Below are 11736 nucleotides of genomic sequence, written 5' to 3' on the forward strand. Positions count from 1 at the left end.
TGGCACCACCGGGTACATGCCTGTTTCAGGACGTGGGCCGTCTTTGGCACACAGACGAACTCCGGAGCTCGCTTCATTCTGCAGCTCAGGATTACTTGGCTTGTTGTGTTGTGCTTATGTGCCACATACTGTTTTGTACTTGCAATGGCCACACTGCCGCTGTCAGTGCTGGTGGTTCTGTCTTCTGCTAGGCTCTGTGGGAAACCTCTGCAGCCATTACTCACCTGTTCCTGGCAGCTGTGGTGGCTGTGTTCCAGTTACAGACTGCTGTGCCAATGGCTGTGTTGGTGGTGGGTAGGAAAAGGGTGACAGGGAAGACAGATTTTTGAGGGTCCTCTCCTGTGTCCACAGCTCGTGTTTGACTACCAGCCCGGCGATGTCTTTGGCTGTGTGGCTGACATCGGTTGGATCACAGGACACAGCTATGTGGTGTATGGACCTCTCTGCAATGGGGCTACCACAGTCCTTTTCGAGAGCACCCCAGTTTACCCTGACGCTGGTGAGGACCAAGAACTCTGCTGACGGAAGGGTCTCAAGGTTGGAGGAAAGAGTCACAGAGGCCTGCAGGCCTGGATCTGGCAAAGGGACAGTTCTTGTGTCCCACTGGACAGATGCCATGTGTATACCAAAAATGCTAAGCCTTGAACCCTACCAGAAGAACTGGAGCCTACTGCTGTGTGCAGAAAAATCAGAGGGAGTCGGACACAATCTCATCTCAAAACTGCTCAGTTCATGTTTACCGTTGCTGTTTCGGAAGCTGCCTGCTGAGAGCCGGCACTTTAACATCCTCCATCTCATATCTAGGGCCGCCCCGGCTGTCTGCATCTACCCTTTTCTCAACGCCTGGGCCAGCTGCCCATCTTTCCCATGGTCCTCAGTCCCACGGTCCAAGCTTCAGGACCACACATGGCTTGCAGCCACCCGTGTTAAGCTGCACTCACCTTTGAGGACCTGGACTCATCCTGCTGTCTTTGGTGGTTCTCTCACGCAACACAATATCCCCAAATATTTGCTTTAGTGTAGTCAAATGGCTGCTAGCTCTTGCCTTAACATGCCACAGTGCTGGGGTGAAAACCTTTTCTTGGATGCCTTTTGGCCCCTGTAGCTGCACTCAAGGGATCGTAATGGGGTGATAGCCAGGATGGAGGGTCATGGCTTAACTGCAGCTTCAGGTGTAGTGTGAGCTGTGTGTGTGTTTTCTGGGCACACGCACACACACATATCAGCAGCTATGCTGTTACCAAGGGGAGGTGAGTCATTTCTTTAGGGTCTGTTTAAGAACCCCCGATCAAAATTCCATGTCATTTTTTAAAATCTTGCAGTGACAGCCAGTGAAGCTGATCCCTGGCTGGCTCATGTGGTATATCTCACATGATGGTGTCATCCAAGGTTGGGTGTAGAAGCTTCTGGATGCCACCTTGCAATTAGGGGGTTCTCTGGGACCCCTTTCTTCAAGGATGGTATGGGCTCTTTATATATATATATACATGATTAGATGCACAGACCCAGCCCTCAGTACACTGAGCTTGGCGTAAATGCATATAAAATAAGCCATGCTTCATGGGCTCGCCGGCTGACTGTGACCCTTCTGTAGGTCGTTACTGGGAGACAGTGCAGAGGCTAAAGATCAACCAGTTCTATGGCGCCCCGACAGCCGTGCGGCTGCTGCTGAAGCATGGGGATGCCTGGGTGAAGAAGTATGACCGCTCCTCCCTGCGCACGCTGGGGTCAGGTGAGCACGGTGCTGTGTGGCTTAGCACAGGCCTGGGGCTCTGCTGGGCAACGCCGAACTGCACAGTCCTGACAGGTGACCGGCAGGGGCCGCCCACTGTTTCAGCAGTCTTTGCTCTAAACTGATGAGCGAGGGTTGTATGCTAGCCTTGGGAGCTTTCCTGATAGACACTGAGAAATCAGGCTATGGGATGCTAGGGCAAGGCACCTCTCTTCAGAGGCGTAAGATCCAGTCAAACAGAGGGCAAGGAGCCAAGTTGAAAAAGGCTTTCTTTCATACATAATACAGACAGCCACTTCCTAGATCGACTATAGAAGAATGCAGACTACAATGCAGAATAGCATGTGGAAGGTTCCCTCCAGCAACCTCTTGCTGTGACTCTCTCAGTGTGCATCCTTAAGTTCTGAACTTCATGCGATGGGTCCATACAATGTGTTGTTATGGGTAGCAGTGTCATGGTTATTTTCATAGCTGTATGGTATTCCACTGCGTAGATATACCACAGCTTATCCACTCTGTCCTTAAATCCATCCTGTCCTTAAAGGCAGTCTCTTTCACGTTGTGATGAGCAAGACTGACATCGGTCCGTCTTTGTACATGTCCACTTTTTAGGGGGGGAGTCATATGTCTCCTCCCAGTTCTGTGGAGTGAATGTAGTCATCATAATGTGCATTATTTTATGACTACGGGCATGGGAACTCAGGCCTTTCCAGGTTTCCTGATGCAGCCTTCAAGAATGCCATAGAGCTCTTCCTCATAATTTGTTCCTTTTGGTTTCAGGTTTTCTTGGAAGCCTGTTAATTTCCTTCTTGCTTTTGTGTGGTTTCAGTGGGAGAGCCTATCAACCATGAGGCTTGGGAGTGGCTCCACAAGGTGGTGGGTGATGGCAGATGTACACTGGTGGACACCTGGTGGCAGACAGGTGAGTGAACCTGAGGGAGAGCTGGCACAAGCCTGGTGACTAACAGGCACTCAGGCATACCTAGCACCAGGGTTCATGTTCTCAAAAGTGGCTGTGCTGGTGCTCACAAAGCTCCCTTCGGCATGCATCCGCATAGGTGAGGGTTCAGAGGTACAGCCTGGCTGCTGGGGATGTGGGATGCCTTCGTGAGCCTTGGTTTCCTGTGCTTCTTACAGCCTCTGTGTGAGGAGGAAATGAGGTGACACAGTAGGGCAAGTGGCGAAGGCCAGTGGCCTGGCGAGGTCACAGGGTGCACTCTTCTTTGCAGGTGCAGATCTTTTCCTTGCTTGCCTCCTTCCTTCTTTATTTTGGTGCGATGCTGGGAACCACACCCAGGGCCTTGTAAATGCTCAATGGTCACCTGTTCCTCAACGCAACCACTTCTGAGGAGGACAAACCTTTTTGTTCAAGAGACCCGGACTTTAAACTTAAATTTTAGTGGGACAATGAAGTTTTTATGTAGTATTTTGTTTTTATTTGTCCTTTTTTGAATACCTGACTCCTTGAGATATTCAGGGGAAGAGGCTAGCACCGTACAGTTGCACAGCACTGTACAGTCTTGTGTTACAAGTAGCCTGCATGTGACAGGTTCAAATAAGAGCTCTTGTCTGTGCTGGAAGACATGGGGCAGAGAACTTTTCATAATGTACCTGATGGGAGTGCCAGAGAAATGACCACACAGGCCTCACTATTTATTGGTCCCAGCTTCAAGCATTCATTTCTTCCTTCTTCCTGTGCAAGTAGGTGAATTTTCACCCTTCCTTATTTCAGACCTGACCCAGTGAGGGCCTGTCTCAGGCATGGCCCAGCGAGGGCCTGTCTCAGGCCTGACCCAGTGAGGGCCTATTGAACAGAGGGTAGCACCCATACCCACCTGCTGAATGCAGAGCTCAGGGCTCTGTGTGCGCCCACAGTGTTGGAGATGGCAATCCAAGCCCAGATGGGCACATTGTGGAATATCCCTGTGCCTGGTTCCCAGGTCAATTGGTGTTTCTTCATCCTCCCTGCAGAAACCGGTGGCATCTGCATTGCACCGCGACCCTCAGAAGATGGGGCAGAGATCCTCCCGGGCATGGCCATGAGGCCCTTTTTTGGCATTGTCCCTGTACTCATGGATGAGAAGGTGTGTGGGGTCTTGCAGAGATTGTCCCCAGCACATATGCTTTGCTACTCATCTGGCAAGTGTTCCATCCCCTGCTTTCTGTGCCTTGCTAAGATACAGGGTCTGGTCCTTGGAGTAAAGGCCAGGTCCTCACACATGCTCCGCAGCCCTTTCTTAAACAGCAACACTACTGACTGCTGCAAGTCAAAGCCCTTGTCAGACCTCCACAGGAGAATAGCCCTAGGCAGTTCCATTCGGTGCTCCCTATTTTCTGCCATGGGTCAAGCAGTCAGGATGCTGCTGATGGTCAGCTCGTTGCTTTTCTCCCAGAGCTAAGTGTCTCACGAATGTCTGTCTCCCTTCATCTGTAGGGCAATGTTGTGGAGGGTGGTGATGTCTCTGGGGCCCTGTGCATTTCCCAAGCTTGGCCAGGCATGGCAAGGACCATCTATGGTGACCACCAGAGGTTCCTAGATGCCTACTTCAGAGCATACCCAGGTGAGCAGCTAGGGTAGATCCCCATACCTTCTCCATGGATCCCTGGAGCCGTGTTCCCATGGATAAGAGAACTGGTTAAATTCATGGCACATGAGTGTAATGTGATGCTGGGTCTGTGGAAGTGAGTCTGGGTATGCACCCTCCCTTCACTTCCCAGGCATTCCTTATCTTGACTGGGGAGTGGGGACGGTATTCCAAGCCTCTGTGGGGCTGGGATGGACATGAGTATATCCATTAACACAGGACTCTGGCCTGGGATGGACATCTTGGTAGCTACTGGGGGAAAAAATGAGTGATAAAACATGACGTGGGAAACTGTCACAAAGGCTGGGCCTTCTCAGTTTTCCTTTGGGTCATGGGTTACAAGTTTGTGTGACTGCCAACATCTCTGCCTTGCTGGAAGTAGCAACTTTCAGTCTCAAGGTTACAGCGGCCCTTCATCCCGAGGGGCATCCCAGCTGTGCTGTTTTTGGCTCTCTGGACACTTGCAGCCTTGATATAATTCATGTGATGTAGCCTTAGTGGTACGTGCTCGTTGGAATATAGCCTGGGACCTCTAGGGGTGTTTATGTGTTAGCTGCCACAGGCCAGGGACAGCCCAGCCATCTTCAGAGGTAGCTTCTAGAGTGGGACTGGGATACAGATTGTGCAGGGGCCTGGCTCAGAGCGCTTGGCACTGAATGTCTTACATCATGTCGTAGGTTATTACTTCACTGGAGACGGAGCTCACCGGACCGAGGGTGGCTATTACCAGATCACAGGGCGCATGGATGATGTCATCAACATCAGCGGTCACCGCCTGGGGACTGCAGAGATTGAGGATGCAATGGTAAGCTCGGCCTGCCTTTTACTTTGCCTGGTACTCTAACGATGCCTCTGTCGATCTCAGAGTCAGGGTGGAATGTACACCCCAAGTCACCTCAGGGTCTTTTACCCTTTGTTGTGCACAGGCTGACCACCCTGCTGTTCCAGAAACTGCTGTCATTGGGTACCCTCATGACATCAAGGGAGAGGGTGAGTATCCTCCTTCCCTCTGCAGTGGTGGCTCATGGCCAGCAGGGTGCCCGCGTCTCTGAGGATGCAGTGATAGGGCCATATGAGCTGCACCTCTGCCTTCCTGGTGAGGACGCTGAGCAAGGTAAGCATTAAGAGCTTGAACTATGAAATGCCCAGATTTGCTGACCTTTAAGGACACTCAGCCATAAGAAGCCATGATATATTTGGCCCCTGGCTGAGCCTGGGAAGTCTCCTGTGTTTCCAGTATCTCTGACTGGGGCACTTTCTAAGCCACATGCATGTCCTCCTGCCTACCCACCTGCTTGGGTTCAGCACTGCGGCTGCAACTGGGCACTGGGCTAGGCCCCATGGTATAGGCTGTGCTGCCCTGAGGTGCTGGGGAAACTTAACTTGTGATTCCACAGCGTGTTGACACAGTGAGGAGGGCAGAGTGAAGTATCAGGATGATCTCTTTTTTTTTTTTTTTTTTTTTTTTTCAGTTTTTTGAGACAAGGTTTCTCTGTGTTATCTTGGTTGTCATGTCCTGGACCAGGCAGGCCTTGAACTCACAGTGATCTGCCTGCCTTTGCTTCTGCGTCCTGAGTGCTGGGATTACAGGCGTGCGCCACCATACCCAGCTCCAGGATGATCTTAAATCAGTAATATCTTTTTAAATTTTTTTTCGCTAGAGCCAGCAGATTCCTAAGTGGCTGTGTCTGGAAAGGACACTGGAGTGTTGCAATGGCAGACTCCGTGGCCTCGTGTGACCTGGCCATATTCTAAGACTGTGTGAGGTCATTTCTGCACAAAATGACCTTGAGTGTCGTGTCCTGCCCAGTGGCCTAGGATTGAGTGTTCTCTCTCCTCTTAGGGACATTCCGTGTTTCAGCTTGCTCCAAGTCTCACCTGCCTCTTGTCTACACTTATGTGCTACTGTTCCAGTACTTAAGCAAACATTAAACTGTTTTCGTGCCCCAGATTGAACCCAAGTCCTCAAACATGCTAAGTATGCAGTCTACCACAGCCCCATGGATACTGCCTTTTCTTTCTTTCTTTCTTTTTTCTTTAAAAAAAAAAAAATATTTATTTATTATTATGTATACAGTGCTCTGCCTGCATGTACACATACAGGCCAGAAGAGGGTGTCAGATCACATTATAGATGGTTGTGAGCCACCATGTGGTTGCTGGGAATTGAACTCAGGACCTCTGGAAGAGCAGTCAGTGCTCTTAACCTCTGAGCCATCTCTTCAGGCCCTGCCTTTTCTTTCTTTCTTTTTTTATATCTTTATTTATATCTTTTATATATTAGTTTATATATTTTTTATGTCTTTATTTGGATGTTTTGCCTGCACGTATGTCTGTGCAGCATGTGTGTGCAGTGCTTACAGAGGTGGGGGGGGGGGGACATTGGATATCTTGGGACAGGATTTAGATGGTTAGTTATTATCTGCCATGTGGATGCTAGGAATAGGACCTTGGTCCTCTGGAAGTGTTCTCAACTGCTAAGTCATCTCTCCAGCCTCATCAAATACTTTCTTTGAGTTGACTTCTTGCAAAATTTAATTATAAGTGAAGTGCTTTAGAAATGTCATCATTTGGGGCCTGGAGAGATGGCTCAGTGGTTAAGAGCACTGCTCTTCCAAAGGACCGGGGTTCAATTCCCAGCACCCACATGGCAGCTCACAACTGTCTGTGATTCCAAGACCTGACACCCTCACACCAGCACACATAAATTAAAATTAAAAAAAAAGAAATGGCATCATAACATCAACAATGTGCTGAGGTAGCTGTGGCTTTGTAAGTGGGACAGGGACATGTGGGGAGCTGTTTGGGCCACCTTCCAGCAGAGGCAATGTGTAGGTAGCACCAGGATGAGAAGTGGGGAGCAATGAGAACTCATGGGTAACTGTGAAGATACCTCATTTAAGTAGGGACCTGGGCCCACTTTTGGGGACCCTGCACTTGACATCTCTGTGGTCAAAGGATCTGCACTACACTGGTGTACTCCCAGCATCTGGAAGCTGTGAAGTTCAGTGTGCCCGAGTCTCAGGACAGTGCCAACACTTCAGTCCTGAACCTGAGAGGACAAGGAAAGTGGCTTGTGACCCCAGGTGCCTTCTACTTTGTCCTTGGAGGTTTATCAGGCCCTGAATGAACCCTAGAAAATAAAAACCAGGTCAAAGAAGCTGCACCGCCACGGGACAGCTTTAGATGGGGCGGCAGGCTGTACTAGGTTGTGCTCTGCCTCAGCTGCTCCGCCTGCGTGTGGGTTCTTCAGGGGCACATCCAGAATGGTGCCTGATGCTTGACACTCTCTCTGGACCCTCTGGCCACTTCCTGCTCCAGCATCAGCTCTTGCTCAGGTATTGACAGCCCTTCAGGGCCTGGAGGGCTGGGAGGGCAACTTACACACAGTGTGATGCTGTCGGCTTCCAACAGATTTGTAATTCACAAACAACCCACTCACAGTTCCTGCATAGTGCCAAGATGAACACAGTTACAGTTTGCTCCCACTCCCTCTGAGTGCCTCTGAGTCTAGTTTGACTAAGACCTAAAACACTGTGGGCTTTGGCTAGACTGTTGTTGGCTTATGACTGTTTGGACCTTACACGCGCCTCTGTCTGGCTTTTAACCTGCTCCTCTACCTCTCTCCATCCCTGCCTCTGGAATCAATAATCCATATCTGCTTCCAGTGTCATGTCAACTGTGAAGCTGGAACAAGGCACTTGACCTGATGGGGGTGGGACAGTGAAACTATCAACCGTTCTATAGACCAAATACTAAAACTTGTGGACAGAATCAGAAAAAGGTTCACAGAGTGTAAGTTAACCAAGCTCGGCTTTGAAGGATGAATAAGAGTTTTCAGGGTGGAGATGGGGAAGCCTAACTAGTGGCAGCTTAGTTTGCTAAGCTTGTGCTAGAAATAATCGTTTGTCAACACATTTAACGAGCACCTACCATACGCCAGGCACAATTTTAGATGCTGGTGACACACTAATCAAAGTAAAGTAGATGAAGCCTCCGCCATGATGGAGCCACCTGATGTCAGGGAACAGAAAGGAGACACAGACACTGAACAGTTAGCGTGACCAATGAGGACGGTACACAATGCAGTCACTTCACGAAGCTCAGGGTAAGGATAAGCTTGGAAGGGGGGAACTGGTGCGGAGCAGACAAAGAAGTTACTGGAAAGCTGCACAGAAGTATATAAACACTTCACGAGAGGAGGGACATTGCAGGGCAGTAGAAAGGACAGCCCATCAGAAATGGTTCCGCGGCACAGGGCAGACTGTAAATAAAGCACACGCATTCACCTTGCAGCCTGGCGGGACTTCCTTCCATGATGGAGCTTTTCAAGTTTGAAGTTTGATACTCTCCAACACAGGAGCCCAGCACATACAACCAGCAATTGAACTATGGCCATGTTGCGTGGGAATGTGTGTGTGCACATGTGCATGTTTGTATAGTGCACATGCTTATGAAGGCCAAAGGTCGAAGTCAGAACATCTTGCTCAGTTGCCCTCCACCGAATTTTTTGAGACATGGTCTCTCGCTGAACCTGGAGCTCACAGATTGGCTAGGCTGCTGGTCAGCAAGCTCCAGGGTTTCCCCTATCTGCACCTCCGCAGTGCTGGGATTATTTAGGCACGCACCACCAGGCGCCAGGGATCTGAACTCAGGTTACTGTCCTTCTGTGGCCCCCCTTTTACTGACTAAGCTTCAGGGAACACATATTTTAAGTGAAAAGCCATTGTGTTCACCAGTATGCTGCTACACAACCACGTGTCCACCTCCAGGCAGCCTACAGCACGCATTCTTCCACAGCTGAGGGAACAGAATGTTAAGTCACATGTCCCAGGTCACACATACACAGTCATCAGCAGTGCCGCTGTGTCATGTGACTGCCCATGCGGTACACTGGCAGAGCTGCTGTTGGGGCTGCTTTCACTCCCATGCTGCTGACATGCTCCTTCAGGGTTTCACCTCAGTATTTAGAACCCCTTGGAGTTGCAGCAGCTCGTGACCCGACCGTGACCAAGGATGCCAGACAAACTCAGGACCGAGCACTCCCTAGTCTCTGTTCTCTTTCCAGCTGCATTTGCCTTCATTGTGCTGAAAGATGACGTCGGTGATGCAAACATGGTAGTAAATGAACTCAAGTTGGCAGTAGCCACCAAGATTGCCAAGTATGCGGTGCCTGAGCAGATCCTGGTGAGTCATCTTCACCTCAGCAGGATAGCACCGCTCTCTTTGAGTCCCCTCTGCTTTCCATGGTTGTCAAGCAATGGTGAGATTTTACAAGTATGTGGCTCCTGTTCCACCAACATCAAAACTGTCATTAGTGGTTTGGGTTTCCCTGAGGGGTTTTCCTGCGACAGGGAAGGGCCAGAGCAGCTGACGCTTACAGCACACACCCGGTTAGGAAACAGTCCTAGGCAAGGCTAGACGCTCTTATCCTGTAGCCCTTGAAGGCTGGCTACAGGTACAGAATTGATGGTAAGGCGGATAGAAATTTCCCTTTTCCCTTTTTATGATGTTAGGTATGTGTTTGCTTTCTATCTCTGTGACAAAATGCCTGAGGTACTTAACTTAAATGGTGGGAAGGTTTTATTTTTGTCTTACAGCTCATGGCTGGGCGGGCTGCCGTTTGACCTGTGGCAATGCTGCTTATCCTGGCCGGAAGCTTGGGGAAGGAACAAAGTGTTGAAGTCATGGTAGCTGAGGAGGGGACCTAGTGTGTCCGTCAAAGGCCAGCCCCTGAATTACCTAGTTTTCTTCCATTAGACCCCACCTCCTAAAAGCTCCAGTATCTCCAAACAGTACCACGAACTGGTGACCGTACCTTTAACATAGTCTTCAGAGAGCAGTTAAGATTTAAATCATAACAGAATGGGACCCAGAGACTCGGAATGCTGAGCTTGACCTCTACTGCTAAGCTAGACAGGACTTAAGGATTTGAGAGACAGGGGTTCTCCAGCCTCATGTGGTTACTGAACATGTTTCCTGTTTTCCAGCCAGGATCATGTGGGAAGGGACCCGGCCACCTGAGTTGCCTCAGGTTTTTCCTTTCTTCATTGACACTTCTCCACAATGATTTCTCGGTTTGGGACCCTCTGAAGCAGGAAGGGTCCAGCTCCTTTTTATATTGCTCACACTGCTGCCTATCAGGTGGACTTGTGACATGGACATGAACCATCTCCAAAGATAGTCATTATTAAAAATCTTATATACACGAAGCCCTGGGTTTAGTCTCCAGCCAGTACCACCATCTGCACATGCACACACACACACACACACACACACACACACACACACACACACACACACCAAACACACAAACACAGCTCTTAAAGTATTACCATTTGCATCAGAATGAAAGACCAGTGGCTTTTACCTAAGTTCCAGGCTTGGGATGAGAAGGAACCCACTCGAGTATTGTGGTAGGCAAAACAGGCTCAGCAGTCACACCCGGAGGGGGTTCAGCAAAGCTTGGTCACAGATTAGATCCTGTCCTTGGGGTGGATTTCAGCCTCAGGGTCAGGTTGCGTGGGGGTAGGGAGTGGGGTAGGGCAGGGACTGTGACCATGCTTGGCTTATATATCAGGCAAAGATGCCGTGTGGTCCTTGGTAAGGAGTGTCAACCTCCACAGGAGGACTCAGAACAATCACTGGTGTCAGACGGTGCTGTCCAGACCCTAACACCACCCATCTTTGACAGGTGGTGAAGCGTCTCCCCAAAACCAGATCTGGGAAAGTGATGAGGAGATTGCTGAGAAAGATCATCACCAGCAGGGGGCAGGATCTAGGGGACACTACTACCCTGGAGGACCCCAATGTCATCACGGAAATCTTGAGTGCCTTCCAGAAGTACGAGAAGCAGCGAGCTGCCACCAAGTGAGAGGTGTGCCTCTATCTGTGTGCTCAGACAAGGCCGCACAAGATGCTTGGCAGTCCTCAGGGAAGGAGCTTCAGAGTGGCTGGTTTCATCTGAGCACATGACCCCTCTACTGCCCTATGTGGGGCTGAAGCCCCTCTTTCTTCCTCCTGGGGCTCAGGGGACCGCCTCTGGGGGTGGGGGGAGGTCTTTGCCTTACATCTGGTTTCCAGAATTAAGTTATAATTGGCAGTGAGCCAGCACAGGGTGGCCAGAGGTCTGTCTGTTCATCACTTAGCTCCAGTGCTTTCTCCAGATGTGTCTAGATACAAAACGCAGATTTTTTTTTAAATTTTTCTATTTGAGAATAACAGAACACTTGAGTGTACTGTGAACACTTAGTCACACACACACACACACACACACACACACACACACACTGGTAAAATCACCCTTCTTGCCTCCCCAGGGAAGCATGAAGATAACAAAATGTGCTTTTTATTACCATTTCGTGTGCTTCAAGTCCACATCGGAGATGTTTGTGCCCCTGACACACAGCTGTCCTGATGC

General features: G+C 49.9%; 1 protein-coding gene across 1 annotated transcript in view; it reads left to right on the forward strand.

Moving 5' to 3' along the window:
* The window catches only part of Acss1 (acyl-CoA synthetase short chain family member 1), a 50358-nt gene extending 39159 nt beyond the window's left edge, over nt 1–11199 (forward strand). Inside the window, exons 6-14 of the mRNA XM_051143441.1 lie at nt 352–499; nt 1595–1732; nt 2562–2654; nt 3704–3816; nt 4167–4293; nt 4995–5122; nt 5244–5307; nt 9385–9503; nt 11011–11199. Coding sequence (XP_050999398.1) covers nt 352–499; nt 1595–1732; nt 2562–2654; nt 3704–3816; nt 4167–4293; nt 4995–5122; nt 5244–5307; nt 9385–9503; nt 11011–11190 — 1110 coding nt within the window. The 3' untranslated portion in view covers nt 11191–11199. The remainder of the gene's footprint in view (nt 1–351; nt 500–1594; nt 1733–2561; nt 2655–3703; nt 3817–4166; nt 4294–4994; nt 5123–5243; nt 5308–9384; nt 9504–11010) is intronic.
* Nucleotides 11200–11736: the final 537 nt, after the last annotated feature.

Source organism: Acomys russatus, chromosome 4 (assembly GCF_903995435.1).
Source record: "Acomys russatus chromosome 4, mAcoRus1.1, whole genome shotgun sequence".
Lineage (NCBI taxonomy): Eukaryota > Metazoa > Chordata > Mammalia > Rodentia > Muridae > Acomys > Acomys russatus.